The 18,288-nt window shown below is 45.3% G+C and overlaps 1 protein-coding gene across 2 annotated transcripts in view; it reads right to left on the bottom strand.

Moving 5' to 3' along the window:
• The window catches only part of DOCK1 (dedicator of cytokinesis 1), a 467,911-nt gene that overhangs the window by 89,897 nt on the left and 359,726 nt on the right, over positions 1–18,288 (bottom strand). For both annotated transcript variants that reach the window (XM_051982706.1, XM_051982707.1), the window contains exons 30-31: positions 10,605–10,683; positions 7,422–7,522 (exon numbers count right to left, since the gene is read on the bottom strand). In XM_051982706.1, the coding sequence (XP_051838666.1) occupies positions 7,422–7,522; positions 10,605–10,683 (180 nt within the window). The remainder of the gene's footprint in view (positions 1–7,421; positions 7,523–10,604; positions 10,684–18,288) is intronic.

Genomic DNA, 18,288 nt, shown 5'->3' with positions numbered 1-18,288 from the left:
CTGAAAGAAATAAAATGGGCAAAAGCATGAAGCCAGGAGGTATGATGTCACAAAATGGATCCTTCTGGGACATGATAGAAATGCCAAGGAGCTCAATTTTAGGGGTACCCCAAGAGCCGTACCTCCTTCCTGTGCACCCCGTGCAGAACAGCCCCGGCAGCTGGGCCTGGGTCCCTCCACTCTGGGGAGCAGGTGATACTGACCAAGGAGAGATATTGACAAGGCAGGGGATACTGACAAGGCAGAAGATATTGACAAGGCAGGGGATATTGACAAGGTAGGGGATATTGACAAAACGGGAAATTCACAAAGCACACGAACCATCCTGAGGAGGAGCAGACAAGGAAGTTTGCCCTGCTTGGCCAAAACACGGTCACGGATGAAATCCTGCCTACAGCCGCCTGATGCCCCCCGGGCTCGGGGCAGCCGGCAGCCAGGCGCAGGGCACTTACAGTGCGGGCAGACTGAACCCTGCAAGGGGCTGCCCCCAGAGGCAGTTCTCCTGGAGGCTGGGGCAGGGATTGGGTGGGGGGAGATTTCTTCCAGAAGCGGCAGGGAATGGAGCCCTGCTTGCTCTCTCCCTTTCTCTTCCTTCTCCCCTTCCCAAGGGCCGCCGGGGCCGCCTCAGGGACCAGCTGACCAGCAGCAGGGAGACAGAGAAATGATGGGATGATTCTTCCCCTACCCTGTGACTGAGGCAGAGAATGGCCAGCCCTAAGTTGGGGCTGAATAACTGTAACTCTACTTGTTAGCTCTGAGTATCAGAGGCTGGGGACAGTCTCACTGGAATTGAGCCAAGCCGCCAGCCGTAGCCCCTTCCCTTAACACAGAATTTCTGTTAGCCCTCGTTTGGCCGTTAGTAGCCTTGTGTCACTTGGCTCGCTCCTTCCGAGTTCCGGGCTCCGGGGGCCCGTGGCCCGGCCTTCCCGCTCTGCTCTCTCTCTATCTCCCCCCCTTGCTCCCACTCACTGCGCTCACGCCTTGAGTGGGGTCCCTCCTCCCTCGTTTCTTGGAGCCCTCTCCCTGCCGTCTCCTGCAAGGTGCCTTCCCTGTCCCGGGCCGCCCCTCCCCCCAGTCCCTCCCCCCCAAGGTTACTCCCTGCGCCTCCTGCACGTGCTCCCTGGTACAGAGCAGAGATCACTGCCCATGGGCCTGGGACCGTCTCAGGTCAGGGACGGCTCTGCTTGGGATCTTGCGGCCCGGCCTCCAGCTCCCAGCGGCATTAAATCAAGCGCTGCTGACTGATGGGAACGTGAGCTTCCACCTGAGCTTCCCTGAGATATATGGAGATGTGTTTCAAGGGAGAAATTCTCCGAGCAGAATAAATTCCCATCAAGCCCTGACGCCCACACGACATAAATGAGGGTGTTTACTTCCCAGCAGTGGAGACGGCCCGAGTTCTTTCTCCCCCCTTCCCCCCCCAGCGCCTGGTGTTTCGGGGAAGGGTCTCTTATTCTAGGAAAGTTCTAAAGCCTCGCCAGCGCTCTGCTTTTGCCCAAAGGACTCAGGGAGCTGGCCTCGGCTGCCTGCTTGGGCAAACAACTGACAATAGCAAGAGCTTACGCTTTTTAAGGTTCACCCGGAGCTTTACAGACATGAACTGTTTCGTCAGATCCTCCTGATAACCCTGTGAGGCAGATGTAGTTATTACCCCTTCCTCCATGTCACAGATGAGGAAACTGAGACTCAAAGAGCTTGAGGGATTTGTCTGGGATCAAATGCTCTTAAATGTCAAAGGAAGAACACAGACCCAGGTCTTCCTGCTACCAGCGAAGTAGTCAGCATTTATCCTGGCACCGTGTTGGTGAAGGGGATACGAGAAAAGGGAGAGAGTCGCTGCTCTCAAGCAGCTCCGAGGCCACGGGCAAAAAGCTACATGTGTGTGACACGTGCAGAGTGACGGGGACTGTGACTACTGAGGGGGATGCTCTAGTACCTAGAGAAATGGGAGTAAGTGCTAGGGACAGGATTCGAATCCAAGCATCCTCTGACTCCAACTCCGGCACTACTCAGAGAGGCGCGGCCATTTGGTACCAGGCGAGTCGTGGAGGCTCCCTTCGTCCCCATGTCCCCCATCGCTCCCCCTCGTTGAGAACTGAAGGCTGAATGACCATCCGGAGGCTCCAAGGGCCACCTGACTACGATGTGACACAGGAAGAAGAGCTCCCAGAAAGCGGAGAGGGGGAAGCTGCTCCCCACACGGGGCTGACATCCTCTCTCAGCCATGGCCGGGAAAACCTCTTCTCCAGAGTGCCAGCTCCCTTGAGGGCCAATGACAGCCGCTTTTATTGGCCTTCTCATCTCTATCATTTAACTCAACTGCCAGAGGCTACTTCAGCGGGGAGGGTGGACAGCATCCCTCTGATGGAAGAGACACCCAAGTTATTACAGTGGGAACATCTTTTATTTGTTTTTGTTTTTTTCTTTCTGGTCAAAACAGCGTAAGTGGGTTGTTTGTGGAAGAGCTGGTGGGGGATGGGGGAACTGGGAGACCCATGCTGTCCACAGAATAACCAGGGGAATATTTAAGGATGGTTTTGTGTGCCTGCAAATGACCCCCCTCTCCTGAAATGCTGGAGAGACCTGGATTTCTAAGCATTTAAACGACTCAATTACTTTCTTAAATGTGAAATTGTTAAAAAAAATTAATTGATCCCTTTCATTGTTACATCACATAATTTTCAAACTAAGCCTTCTTCCTGAACCCAGGCCCAGCACTTTATTCAGTGTATCATGTAACTGCTCCCTTTGCAAATCCTAAAAAGTTATAAAAGTACTTGGTTAAAAAAATATATTATTATTGTTATTGTTGCTTCAGGGAAGAAGAGAGGCAAGATTTGAGTTTTTCCTCCCCTGTGCTCAAGTGCACAACGCTCATCACACGCAGGAGCCAATTTCCTAAACTACCAAGTCTACTGATTACACCGCTCGGAGAACCCATCGACACCCTCTTCCACTCTGTGGGCTAATCATTCCTCCAGCATCTGCAAGCCCTCGGAACAGCAGTCACCTTTTCCAAGTCTATAATAATGAAAATTCTTAGGAAGGATGCGGGCTTCTACAAATGTACAGCTCCTTATGAATCATTAACATGATGGTTAAGCCGTAAATCTCCTTCTCAAATTGGGGCCGACAGACAAGCCCACATCGGAATTAATACGTCCAGCGTAGACATTGGGACTCATACTTTATTTCCATTCAAATGCAGATACTGGCCCAGAAAATGGGCCTTGGAAAACAAAACACTTTCTTTCCCCTTCTTCTCTCAGGAAATGTGAAAGTGCAGCCCTCAGAGTAAGAGAGACAGGTTTCTATTTCCTGTCAGTTGGAGAGATGGTGCTGTCTATTCTCAGCAAGGAACGGATACAACGGAGATCCCTTCTGGCAATGACATTTTTTTTGGATCTAGGACTTCATCAGAGAAAGGAAATGCAGTTTGGGGGAAGCTGCACAACTTGTATATTGCACACACACGTTTATGTATATCTATGTGTGTACATACACACACATAGATATGTGGTATATGGATGTGTGTGTGTGTGTGTGTGTGTGTGTGTGTGTATACATGTAAATGATTCATTCCACTAAGATTTTCTTCTGGGGTGAAGGGAGATTGAGGTCTCATCTTTTCTGAATGAATGATATATTTGCTAAACACAGTACAAAGCATTCTGCCAAATTCAGGGGACATTAAGTAGAAAAGAAACTCATCACTTTCTCCATTTACCCATTTTCTTTCTGGAGACTTGCTCAACCACACTAACTATAATTAGCTCTTCCTCTACAATTCCTATTTATCTAGATAAAGTTATTAATACAATCATAATAGCTCAGAGCCCCCAGTTAGGAAATTACTTAATATAAAATAGAAGTTTGAGGCTCATAATTTAAATTTTTTGTTTATCCTTAATGAAGCCTTGGCTTTTCTCTACTTGAGGCAAACATAAGGACACAGAAACAACCATTTGTTAAGTACCTACTCACATGTCAAGTTAGTGCTGTTGATACAAGACAATCTCTGCCCTAGAGACAGCCCATAAGAAGAAGCTGAGAAGCAGGGGGAGGCCTGGGGAGAAGGGTGGGTTACCCAATAGCTAAAGTGCAAAATGATCCGAGGAAGTGAGAATTTTACAGATTATTGAATCTCAAGGAGTAATGAGTTTCACTGAGAAGACTTCTTAGGAAGTTCTGGAAAGTAGCTAGGTAGCAAAGGATCAGGGGAGTTTTTGGAACCCTTCACCTTTTAATCTCTCCACTCAGAAAAAGGGAGTGGTCCCGGAAGGCCGGGCCAAGGAGGTGTGAAGGTCAGGGATTTGCAGGATGAGTTCCCAGGTGGGAACATTCTACCAAAGTTTAGGTAAAGGATGGACGCAGAGTATATACAGTGTCTGTTACTAAATGAAGATGGGAAATCAGGGAAAGATCAGACCCCTTTTAGGGGACTTTTGATTCTTGATCTCTTAGGCACAGCCGGAGCTTTGGCCTAAATCTTCTGTTCAGAGCTGTCCCTGAGGGCCTGAGATCCTTCCTCAGTCTTCCTTTCCTCCTTGTACCCATTGCTCGTGCGCTCCCAATTCTTTTTTGCCTCAGCTCTAGTTAGGTTTTGGAAGGGCTGAGAATGTCTCCTCTGAGCTGCTGCTGCTTCTTGGCTCCTTCCTTCTTCCTCTGGTTGCTCTAGGAACTTCCTTCTTCCTCTGGCTGCTCTAGGAACTTCCTTCTTCCTCTGGCTGCCCCGGGAGACCTTCCTTCCTCCTCTGGCTGCCCCGGGAGACCTTCCTTCTTCCTTTGGCTGCTCTAGGAGCTTCCTTCTTCCTCTGGCTGCCCCGGGAGACCTTCCTTCCTCCTCTGGCTGCCCCGGGAGACCTTCCTTCTTCCTTTGGCTGCTCTAGGAGCTTCCTTCTTCTCTGGCTGCCCCGGGAGACCTTCCTTCCTCCTCTGGCTGCCCCAGGAGACCTTCCTTCTTCCTTTGGCTGCTCTAGGAGCTTCCTTCTTCCTCTGGCTGCCCCGGGAGACCTTCCTTCCTCTGGCTGCTCCGTTGGGCTTCGGTAAGAGTGACGCAAGCTTTCCCTCTACAGATCACCGTAGCCCCCACTCACTCTCAGGGTTCAGAGAACGCGCCTCCCTTTATATACAAACCACAGCAAGCCCCTCAGATCCCAAAACCTCATTTCCCACAGATCGCAAGAACCCGAGGAGTTCAGACGGGTGGGAACATTCCCTTCTGATGCACATAAAATACATCCTTCGGGTTGCCTAAAGGCCCTAGAAGTTAAATGGCTTCTCGGCACACAGTGAATAAGCTTTATAGGCAGAATGTGAACCCAGGTATGTTCCGATGCTCTGTCTACTGCCGTACGTGACTCGTCTGGGCAGTTAATTAAGAGTATATGTGTGATAATGAGGATCAGTGAATTCTCTAATTTTTCAATTAGTCTCAAAGTGCAGGTTGAAAAGGCGGCTTCTTCAGATGAAGGAGAGCTCCTGTGACACTGGGTTATTCTTACTTCCGTGTTTTGGTTTTGTGACACCGCGGATATGGGGGGCCCGTAGAGATCAGAGCTCCAAGTGCCAGAGGGGCCCAGCCCACGTGACCTCGCCCACAGACCTCAAAGGAGGTCCTCTCTTAGATCTTCTGACATTTTGGGGTTCTCATACACTCACAAGGCCGCACTCTACTTTTACTTTTGCAAGTGGACCTCGTGTATCCCTGGGAGCCGAGCTGTAGAATTGTTTTTAATTCTTCCCTTCCTGTTACCCTGATGCCGCCTCGGATCTCCACTGGCCACTGTAGCCTGTGGGCCAGAATGCCCCAGGTCTTGGTTCTGGGGGATGCTGTGAGGAAGAGGTAAAACACCTGAAATGCTCAGTGGCCCTTTTGCTCAGGCACCATTTGGGAAGGAAGGTTCTCGGGAAATGTTTCCCGAACATCCCGATGCTGCTGCTTCTTGTGCTGCCAGAGGAGAGGGGACCCTGAGGGCTAGAGGGCTCAACCAGGATCCTCCGGATCTCCTTGGACACTGGAGTTGGACACAGCAGTTGCCCGACACGGGCCCTGTCTCATAGCGGCCTTTGGTCTCTATAACGTGCTCGGATTTCAGACCCCGGAGGATACGGGACTAGTCGGAAAAGGTCTCAGCAGGACAGTCCCAATCCAGTCCTAATCCATGAGCTGTAAGGCCGCCATGTCTATACCAGCTCTCTGGGACCTACCGGCCTCATTTCCACAGCAGCAACTGCCTATGTGATAAACACCTCAATATCTAAAACCAATCTAGAGATGCAAGAAACACGGGGGCATCTAGATACATAAATATATATAATATACTTATATATATTTACTATATATTATATGATTATACACGATTATATTATTATATATTATATTTATTATATAAATATGTATATATTTATATACATATATAATGTAGTTACATATTTATTTATTATATATTATTATTTAATTATGTATGCTCATATTATTATATAAACATGTATATATTTATATACAACACAAAAATATATTTTATATACACATAAACATAAATATATGTGAGTATAAACACACATATACATATAAACATACACATACATTTTGTATATGTATATGTATAAATTGAGGCAGTCAGGTAAGTCATCTACTCAGTGGCTACAACAATATAAGTGGCAAGACTGACCAAGAAATCCTGAATGCAGTGAGATGCTAATGACGCCCTTCTTTGAAGAAGAGCAAGACTAAGTGTGTGTAGCACTGAATATGGTGTCGGGCTTTTTCCAATGCATTGCTTAGTTTGGTTGAACAGTTTACTTATTCTCTAAAAATTGTGGCTCACAGGGGACGACTCTCTGGGGGAGGGAAGGAAGAGGGAGATGTTGAGAAATGCAGGTGACGTATAAAGAGAAGATGGGGAAAATTCTTAAAATAAAATAAAATAAAGGTAAGCAAAGGCAGTTGATGGGGGATGGGTTGGCACATGTGCCACTATAAGCAGTACTCCACACCTACAGTCTGAAGAATCTCTCACGTCTGAGTGTCTACAACTAAAGCAGATTTTTCTATTGGATCTGAGTGGAGCGGGCTTCCTGCACGGTTTTCATTTTTAGTCACTAGCAGAATTATTCCCAAGCAGAATTTGAAGAGAAGCAAAGGAGGCATCTACGTGGGATGATATCACAATAATTCTCAGTAAAATTAATTATCCCTCTGAAGTCTGATTTCGTTCACTTTAAATGCATTGCCCAGGAGCCGAGTCCAATGAATCTTGCAGTTCTCTATCTCGATTCAAGAGAAGGAATATAGGCCCCCTGCCTCCCCACCTCAAGCACAATGGCATCTCCACGTGTACTCAACGGCTGGGAACCCTTAGTAGGTGCCTGCTGTGTAATACTCAGGCCCGGTGTTCTTAGCGGGGACTTGCACTTACTTGTTGAGGATTTTGGTTCTCTTAGCACTTGAAAAATTCTCCAGTTGTAAAGACTCTTGGGTAAGAAAAGCCACAGCCAGGTGGAAGTAATTGTTCCAGAGCTGAAATCCAAAAGGGCACAACAGTCATATTGTGGGGTACACACCAGACAACACCAGTACAGACAAATGCTAACTTCCACAATTAGGAAAGGACCGGAAGGAGAAATGAATCTGATTCAGTGAAAGAGTCAGGGTAACATGGGTTCAAATTTCCTCTCGACACTAACTGTGTGACATATTGCTAATGTCTCTGAAGCTCAACTTCCTCATCTGGAACATGGGCACAGCACAGTCCATGGTGGATGGTGGAATGGACTGAATAACCTGTACTGCTTTCCATACTGAGCATCAATTGCAATGACATTAAAGAAGAAATGTGCATGATGGTAAGAACAGCAATGGGTTCGAGTCGGCCGATCTGAGGTCCAAACTGAGCCTGACCGCTTACTATTTACCGCGGGGACCCTGGGAAGTGCCTTCCCCTAATGGGTACACAGTCTCCTCATTCACAGACGGCAGAGATTAGTCCAGATGGCATCTGAAGTCCCATCATTCCACAGGGATGGCTAATGGCATTCTGTAAGCACTAAAGCAGGAAATGCAAATCTCATATACAGTCACATCTGATATTAAGGGGAGAAAAGGGGGAATATTCAGGCCCAGCTTTTCAAGAGTTAAAGGCATAAAGAGTTAAAGGCACGAATAGAGAATTCGTGAGAAGGAATGGGAGCATCAGGCATCTGGCTCTTGCCTTTAAGACCATGTTAACTTACACAATTATATAAAGATATATTTTTTAATTAAATAAAGATATATATTTATATAAAGATATATTTATTATATATAAAAATATATAAATATTTATATAGATATAAATATATAAATATATCAAGATATCTATCTCTCTATATCTTTATAAATTAATATAAATTCTCACCAGAGGGAGGAGTGAATTTGCTTCAGTGAGAGAGTCAGGAAAACATGGGTTCAAATTCCCTCTCTAACACTAACTGTGGGACGTATTGCTTAATGTCTTAATTGTTAGCATGTGCAGCCAGTGCAGCGCAAAAGTGAGATTTCCTCTTAAGGGGAGGTTCTGCTCCAGAGCTGAAGAAGGAAATCATTCGGACCCGCACTAGCTTTTCCTTCCCATACCTGAGGACATGAAAGTTGGGGGTTTAAGGGTGTCAGGAGCTGCTATTTGCTGGGAAAACAACCTCCCATAGCTCACAAACTGAACCTGAACATATGATGGTTTAGGTAAGTGAGTCCCTTTAAACCTGAAGAACAAAATGTTAAAAGGAAAAATGCATGTAATATAAAAGCCCTCTTCCTTATCCCCTCCCCGATTTTTGTGCTTTTCCCTTTCTCCCCTTCCCATTTCTAGTCAAAATGAATAGGAAAAATTCTGAAAGGGGAGAAATTATTTTTCTTTGACTACGTTCTCAAGCTAGCTCATAGAGTAGGCCGGTGTCTCTCATATGTCCTGGGCAGCTTCTGGATATATTTCTTTATATTCTTTAATAGCCCATTTCCTAGAAAGAATAGCTCAGGATAGCCTCCTCCCTAGAAGACAGAGCTTGGATAACCCACTTTCTAGAATGGATAACTCAGAAAAGAGAGACAAAGATAGCCCAAGAAGAGATAGCCTGGGACAGTCTACTTCCTAAAAAGACATATACTGGGATATTTCATTGAACCAGGAAGGTCATCCTGAGGATACAAACATTGCCTTGAAGCCCTTAAGGACTTCTTCCTCGACACCGGACAAGAAACAGTCAAAGGCAGCGTGTACAGGGAAAGTCGATTCTCTCTCTCCCCTCCGTCTTTTCTGGGAACAAATGTCTCTGAAATCCTATTTCTTGTTATTTTTTCTCTTGCCTCCAGACATGATGAGAATTTTTTGCTTTAAGGAATGAGCCTCATAATGGAAGAAGTTTAGAAAGAGATTTGGGTTTCTCCATTTTAACTTCCTGGGAAACTGATGCTCATTAGGTCATATTTATAGGACTTGAGAAGCCCTGAAAGGTGATATTTTAAGTCATGGAAAATACAAACTTGTGAGATAAGGGGAGGGATGGTGAGAGGAGGGAGGCTATTTGCCATTGCCTTGTAAATATTATCTGTAAGCAGGGGAATGGAGGCCTAGATCTTGAGCTTCTTATCCAATACATTAGCCTAGAGGCTGCCTCTAACCCTCTGACCCCCAAAGTGACTCAGGGTAGTTATTATTTTTTAAAAATTGAAACAGTTAAAAAAAATACTGTGTATTTTTAACTTATACCCCTCCTTATCCCCAATGATTGACAGTATTTTACATAGAATATTTAATGTTTTTTCATCATCCATCCTTTTTTCAAATAAAATGCATTCATTTTGCCTCAGAAAAGAAAAGGAAAGAAAACATAACAAATTTCTGCACTGATTGTGCCCAAATCCACGTCTCCTTTTGTCTACTGAGTCAACTCTGTCGGGTAGGCAGCTTCCAGCCATTCTTCAAAAATAGGATCGAGCTCACAGAATGCCTTTGCTGTTCCCTTCCCCACCCTTATTCCCTCCAGTTGCTGATCCTCTTTTCCTCTGAAATTACTTTTAAAAAATCCCATACACTCTAATTTATTTAACTAAATATTTCCTAGAAACATCTAAATTTTTTAATATTCATTTTTAAATACTGAATTTCAAATTCCTTTTTATATCATGCAATATTTATTTATTTGTGACATATGCTTTTTTGCTTGCTTATCAATGAACATGTTCCTGTTCCCGAGCCCCATTAAACGTAAGCTCCGCGAGGGCAGGTTCTTTTGGTCTCCAAAGCCCTAGTGACTAACAGTGTCAGGGCCCTAAGAGGTATTTATCATGTTTTTGCTGAATTCTCCTTGCTGCTGCCTGCCTGCCAAGCTTGTCCCTGGTCACCTGCCTCAGAGACCACCCGAGAGGCAGAACTGCCCACCCACTCCATCCCTCCCTGTACCACCAACGTCTCTGCCGCCTGGGCTCCAGCAGCACCGACTACAGATTCAATGGCTCTTCCTTGGAGAAGTGGCCAATTAAACCTCAGCGTGCCCACTGAAGATCCAAAGGCTGGCTGGGGCCCCTCAGAAAGACCTTCCAACAAAGACCCCGGCTTTCCCCTCACCTGTAGCTCAAAGTTGGCTTGATCCAGGAATTTTTTGTTGAGCATATCTGCATACTGATTAATTGCTCGCAGGAAGACTCTGAAAGATCAAGAGAAAATTACATAATTATACACTTAGACGCCGGCACCTTGGGAGGCTTGGCATTTCAATTCGATGCAATCTGAGGTTGCCTGCAAAGGGAAACCTGGAGCCGTTATTGGAAATGCAGGTATGAAGCAGGCGGTGGAGCGCGGGCAGACCGCTATGCAGATGTTCTCTAAATTAATCCAGGAAATTAGCACATGCACAAGAGCAGAAGCGGCGCCCAAAATACCCTCTCCCAAAATACTGAAGGATCTTCGTCACGAAAGTCTAATTTTTCAAGGAAAGGTGCAAATTAAAGCCTTTTTGCAGGTACAGTATCTTAACGGGGAAGGCTAACACCAGACGGTTCTCACAGTGGCAGTTCTGGTCTCTTACAATATTAACTAGAGCTGAAAACTCAGCGGCCCTCGTCCTACCCAGTCTGCTTTCTAAATGTTTCATTTAGGACGCCGATGAATCCATCAAAAAGCAAAGAGGGATGACATATCTGCTGGGGGAACTTCCAGACAGAGGTCACGGAGGGCGGTCTACAAAGCTCACCTGGGAGGCAAAAGCAGAGTTCTATATCATTTCACCTGAAGAGGTCAAAGAGCATCTACACGCTCACACACATATACCCACGCACACACCCATAACTGGGGAGAGAAAAACGTTTCACTCAACACAGAAATAGAAGGGAAAGGAAAGTAGGCAATTATAGGGAGGGAAAATTAAAGGAGAGATTAGTCCTAGGAGGAGGCTCAAAAGTACTGAGGTGGCAAAGAATAGGAGCCTGAGGAATCCATGCAGGAATGGATGCACAAGTTAAGTGCGTCACTGTGAGTGGAAGGAGGAAGAGGATGGTGTCAGAGGAACATGGGAGATGTACATGGGCTGATGCAGAGGGCCAAGGACAACACTGGCAAAGGACAGCAGTTCTAAAAGCATCCAGAACTCTAAACAGGGTAAGGGCCAACCAGGATTCCAGGCCAAAGAATGAAGCTTTCTATCCACGTACTGGCAAGAGAGGTGAGCACGGAATGAGCTGTATGCTGCATGTGGCTGATGTAGGAATAGGTTCAGCTTGACCAGACATGTTCATAATGGGCTCTGTTTTATTCTCAATGGGCAAGGGGAGATGGGAGGAGAAAGAAAAGATGAATTTTTGTTGATTGGAAAAAAATAAAATAAAAATTAAAGGATCCAAGTCTTGCCTTTGTTACTCACTGGCTCTGTTAAACCAGGAAAGCACCTTAACCTCTTCATGTCCCAAGAAACCCTTTTCATATGAAAATTTCAGGAAAGGGAACAACCGGTATTGGTGGAGGGAGTTTGCTGATCTTGAGCTCCCTATGCCATTGACATGACAGGTCTAGTAAAAATAATAACCAATAGACAAGACAGACAAGCAAATTAATAAAAGAAGAAAAGAAGAGAAAGACAGAAAGAAAGGGAATTTATAAAACTATTGCAAGTCGGTCCATGCCTTCGAGACACTTACAATCTATTCCAGGGAAACAAAGTAAATGTCAATCAGTCAATGTAAATATATAAAGACAAACACACACACACACACACACACACACACACACACACACACAGAGTACCTATGTGGGACAGGAATATGAAGCAGTGGATAGAGGGCTGAGCCTAGAGATAGTAAGGCCTGAGTTAAAATCTAGCTTCAGATACTTACTAGTTGTGTGACATGGGGCAAGTCACTTAATCTGTCTAGTTTTCTCATCTGTAAAATGGAGATGACGATAGCACCCACTCCCTAGGCCTAGTATGGAGATCAATGAAAAAATAATTGGAAAGTGTTCAACAAAGTGCCTGGCACATAATTAGCCCTATAAAACTGTGAGCTATTTACTATTATATATTCCTATATACATAATATATACTATTATATACTTCTTTGTGTATTATATCTAATAAGAAGAAGTATTACTATATTCATACTTATTGATCTAGAATAGTATACATTATATAAGGCATGGACAGATTAATTGATGATTGGATTAGAGGAAGATGCTAACACAAGTTGGGGAGAACAGGAAAGGCCAATGGTTTTGTAAGTAGCCCTTGAGCTGAACCCCACTGGATTGTGAGCCTTACCAGGATGTGAGGAGAAATTAGATTGTTCTTGGTACTCACATAAAGGCCCCAAGCAGCAAACCTACTCATGGTAAGCACCCTGTTGATGCTTGGAGATTGATGGATCGGTTGAAGGGAGGCAGAGATTTTAGGAAGTGGCTCTGGTAGGGATGGAATTTAAGAAAAGTCAAAGTTTAAAAAAAAAATCATTTCTTTTGCAAACTAGGAATTCTGAGACTCTGAAAACTAGACTATTCTCCCTCAAAATAAACTCTTTCCTTTTCTGATAGCGGGTCGTCAACTCTTGTACCGTCAGATATTTAATTGAGGCATGAGTCACTTGTCTGATTTCAGTAAATGGACAAGCCTTTTCTACCTTGTTCACAAGGTAACTTTGTTTTATTACCCATGAAAGTGTCCAAAACAATGAAGCCGAGAGTCTGCTCCGGCAATGACATCCTTCCCTGCACGACGGCTTTCTCTAAGGGGAATTCACATCAGGACACGGATAATGAAGTTAATTACTATCCCTCATTCAGACAGCAGGCAGCAGTTGAAGAGTTTGAGAAAAATTGAGGTGACTTCCCAGGAAAGGGCATCCTTAGGCTCTACTCTGTCCTTAAATCTGAGCTCTTGGAGCGGTGCCCCGTGCCAGTGAACCCAAGGGCTCAGAGGGGGCCGGGCGAGAGAACGTCACCCTCTGACAATAAAGAGGTACGTGGCCCTGGGCACCTTCATCTTGCTTTTTCTTTGGAGTCACAGTGGCACAACCCCAAGACTGGGGCTCCCTGAAGACAATTTCATTAAAACAGCTGTCAGCACCATCTAAAAAATGTCATGAGACCCCAAACAAGGTACAGATGCAGAAGGAAAAAAGAATCTTGGTCCTGCCAAGGGGAAAACAAGTTCAGTTATTAGGAAGCCCCCCTGGAACACAGTGGAGTCATGTGGGAAAGAATGGAAGGAAAGGAAAAAAATAATGGAAGGAAGAAAGCACCTGTGCGGAAATTTAGTCATTATGTACAGTGACCTCTGAGACAGAGATGGAGGTTACACTCTCTTATATCCCCCCCAAAACTCACCCTAGACTGTGATTCTGTCAAGTCTCCCACTGCCCGCCTGGGTCTGAAGCTCTTAAAAATGTCGGGTTCTTGGAACACATGTGGAGAAACCAATTTTGCAAACTCCCCAGCAAATAGGTCCCACTGAGCAATTAGAGGGTCCTGCAACTCAGCGGGGAAGGGGACCAAGGGACTGCCCTATAATGGTGGAGAAAGAAGCTCTTTGGGAAGCAGGGAGAAGCCTGTGAGCTCCCGTGAGGACCATTTTTCTGGGATACCAGAAGGGAGATTCTGGTCCTGGAAAGCACATCCTGGAGGTTACGGAGGCTACATCAGGAGCACGGACCGGTTCCAATTAGGGCAAACAACAGAGCTGGTGAGGTGCTGACATCATTTGAATTCCCATTGCTGTATATTTCCATTGGGCCGGAACCAATGACCATATTTTATAAAATTAGTGAAAATGCGTCCTACTTCATGACCCTATTTGGCGTTTTCTTGCAATTTCCTTCTCTAGCTCCTGTTACAGATGAGGGAATGGCCGGCGGGGGAAGGGACTTGATCAGAGTCACATGATTGGACCTGACCTCAGGCTTTCCTGACTCCAGGCCCATCTCCATCTACCGAATCACCCAGAGCCCTGAAATACTGGAGGGCTCCATAACCTCAGACAGGCCCCACCAGCTGGGAAGCTAAAACCAACAGATATACACTTAGGTACAGGTGTGTTGGTACGGAGACCCCCCCTCGCCCCCATTTCCTCAACGCCTCCCCAAAGAATAGAAACTTCTGCTTCATTTTGTATTCACGATGTGGCATTCGGCTGAATGAATAGCTGTTAGGTGACTGATGTGTCTCCTACAACAGAAGACTGTAAGCTCCCTGAGGACCTCGCACAGTGCCAGAGGAGGTGATTAGCATGGCTCCACTATGGGCCTTGGACCATGTCCACCCAGAATTCTTGAAAAAAGTCATTCACTGCTCCGTTCTCTACACCAATGAACCAACCAATGAAACCCATTTTAATTAGTTTAGTTCTCTCTCTCTCTCTCTCTCATATATATATATAATATATATATAAATATATATAATTTATATATATATATAAATATATAAAATTTGGTATTCTATATCTTTTCATATCTTAAAAAAAAAAAAAACCAAAATAAAGCATGTACGATTGGAACTTCATTAGGCAAACAAAAAGGAAGCTCAAATAAAAGGCATAATCAATGGAGTAAACAACGATCAAATGAGCCAGAGCTCAGTGCAGCATCTCCACAAACCGGCTCTCCTGGCGCAGAGCTCCATGGGTGCCGAGCTCAGCGAGTATCCCCCAGCCACCTGGAAATCAATCATTGGTTCAACTGGGCAGGACTGAGCAGAGCCTGAGAACACGTAGAAGGACAAATTTTCTAGTGTCATCTGTAATAAATAACCTGTCATCCTAAAGTCATTTCAAGAAAGGGCAAAAAGAAAAAGCCCAATGGAAGAGAAGCATGTCTGTATTAAAGAGATGGTGTGGAAGAGAGTGAGAGAGATCTCTGCTTTTTGCCAAGTGCCTTTGATCAAGTCTTCCTCTCTGAGTGTCTATAAAAGGAGGTACGTCTCATCCTTGGCTCTTACCCCACAAGGTTACTGTGAGGATCAAGTAGGATACATATCTATATCCACACATGTATATATGTGTGTCCACACAGGTGTGTCTGTACATGTAGACATGTATAGATCATTTTGAAAATTTTTAAATGCTCTCTGTATATCACTTAATGGCTATTTGGTCACAAGAAAATGGGGGTGGGGTGGGGGAATCTGCAGTTTGGGTGGTTTGGAGTTATTAAAACAGCCTCTTCTGAAGGTGTTTTGGAAGATGAGATTATGGGGTCTCGAAGGCCCAAGCCCAGGGGGACCAACTTCTGGCAGCCCTGGCAGGCTCTCACGGCTCGGAAGGAAAGAAGTCCCCACCTAAGGCAGGCTGATGAAGACCGAGTCCCTGCTAGGTCAGCAAAGCAGTTGATGCTATCAAGCTTGAGTAGGAACTTGTAAGTGACTTTGGGACTGACAGCTCCATCTCAAAGTCTGTGCTGTGGATAACCTTTATCATCAAGTCTGTCAGGAGGAGTAAAGCAATTTCCAAACTGAGCAGTTCAAAGCAATCTGAAACGGGAACGCTTTTATGGTTGTTGCCTCAAACTGGTAAAACCATCAAGAGAATTGGGATTTTATGGAGGTCATTTTCTAGTTTTCCATCATGCTAATTACCCCAAGCGATTGTTGAAACACAAGTTTTCAGGGCAGAAATAAAGAGCCCTCTCTGGGATGTGAGCAGACACCCACAGAGCCACAGATTGCAAAAGGATTTCCAGACCTCAGTTGGCCCAGTCGCCCAGCCCCAGGGCACCGACATTATCAAGATGGACAAACTGTCAGTCTTCGATTTAATGATCTCCGGGAAAGGAGGTTCCATAAACCCCTCTTGGTAATCTCTTCCTGTGCTGGCCAAGTCAGGAAGGGAGTCAGTCTTTCCCATCTTTTTTCCATCTTTTGAAAGGAAAGCTCATTTTTGACAGCTTTTTTTCTCCATGGAGACCCAGCCCAGCTTCGTATTTTACAGCTTAGATTTAAAGATGGCTCCCAAGCTCTCCTTCCATCAGGCAGACAAGAAGCAACTGCCATGAATCTGAATTACTAGTGTGTCCAATGCAGCCCAGCCAGGGGCTGAAGCAGACTAGGAGAGGAAGAGATAAAAGCTTCCACCTACAGACTCACAGGCACCTGCCCAGCCCCCCACAAATGCCACAGAGATGAACCCTTCTAGTAATTAAAAAAAAAATCTAATGATTTATAGAGATCGACCATTTTGTTGCCAACTTATACCAAGGACATTTGTAGTAGCTCTTTGATTTTAGATGATAAATAAAAATAAAATTAAAAAAACAAAAACATTACACAACCAACCAGTCGGCCAGTACTTGTAAAGCACCTACTATGTTCCCAGACCCTGAGCATACAAAGAATGACATAATCCCTCCATGCAATATGAAGAAATGGAGGGAGAGACAGTTAAGACTTTCCATGATATGGATCCAGCTTCCCTTCTTGACTCCTTTGAGACTGTGCATGTGCTCATACTCTACCCTTCTGCCAAAATGAATTTCTGACTAAGTCTGCACATGTCCATCTATCTCCTGCCCTGGGCCGGTTGGCTCTCACTCCTCCCATGGATACTTCCTTGTCTTCCTTCAAAACACAACTTGGTCGTCGCCTAACTCTTCTTCCCATTCCCCACTGTCGGTGCTTTCTCTCTCTCTTCCATTCCCCTGCACTGACTTACTTGTGCACAGGCTAACTTTCCCCAAGCCCAGAAAACTGTGAGCCCTTCGAGGGAGGGAATGGTGTTTTCTTTTGTCTCTACATCTCAGTGCTTAGCGAAGGCTTCCAGATTATAATTCCAACCGTACCACTAACTCCGGGGAACCCTCAAGAGGTTGAGGACATGTTAGACTGAAGTCTTGAAGGAACTACCCAGAAACAGAATGCTGGAGCCAGAATCTAAAAGAACTGGCCAAATCTGGGGCCATTCATAGCGAGAAAAAGAAAGCCAGCCAGAAAGAGAAGGCTGCCCAGTGGGAGGCCCTGGGTGCTGTCCTTGGTGCTGACCGAGCCCAGCCGGGCTCCATTCTGGGGCAACCACGTCAGGAATTTCCCACCTGCAGAGCCAAGAGCTCGGGGTGCGAAGCCACAAATGAAATGCCATCATGATGTGTAGGAGCAGGATGGAGCTTCAGTCTAACTGTCCATTAGAAGTTCCCAGCGCAATCACGGCCACAAAAATGGCCGGATGAGGACAGTTGTGGACGCTGCCATCATCCCTGCCGGTCAGGCTTTGTGACCAATGAAGGGCCAACAGGAGCCACCATATTATCACAGAAGGAAAAACAGGACGAGAGGCACTGGACGTCCGGCGTCCAGGCTTATTTCCAAAGCTGAGTTTTGTTCTTCTAAACCTAATTTGATGGTTCTAGAATTCGCTGGTATGATTCTGCATAAGGGCGTTTAATTGCTCCCTGTCTAAAAATGGAAGACATTTTTGGGGGAAAATGCTTTTTTTGACTAAATATTTTCTCTCCAATGGATGGAGATTGAAAGTGACTGATTCTACCCATTTGGAACAATGACCCAAGTCAGAGCGGTAGAAATGGCCCATGGAAATAAAGCCAGATGAGAGGAAACTGGATGGAAGAGGGAATCTGAGGTGATCACTGAAAATGCTGTAATTACCAGTCCAATTAAGCTGAAAAGAGAGATCATGAGTGCTTTATTTCAGCTGATTGATTCTGCCAGGAAATCCCAATGTTCAATCAAAATGATGGAGATATTTTTTTTCCAATAAACAAACTAAAGGAGAGTTAAATCCTGCCAGTGCAGGGGAGCTACAAGAGAGACAGCCCAGCTGTGTGAC

This window comes from Antechinus flavipes, chromosome 2 (genome assembly GCF_016432865.1).
Source record: "Antechinus flavipes isolate AdamAnt ecotype Samford, QLD, Australia chromosome 2, AdamAnt_v2, whole genome shotgun sequence".
Lineage (NCBI taxonomy): Eukaryota > Metazoa > Chordata > Mammalia > Dasyuromorphia > Dasyuridae > Antechinus > Antechinus flavipes.
Note: the sequence above shows the minus strand (reverse complement) of the source record. Positions and strands in the feature narration are given on the sequence as shown.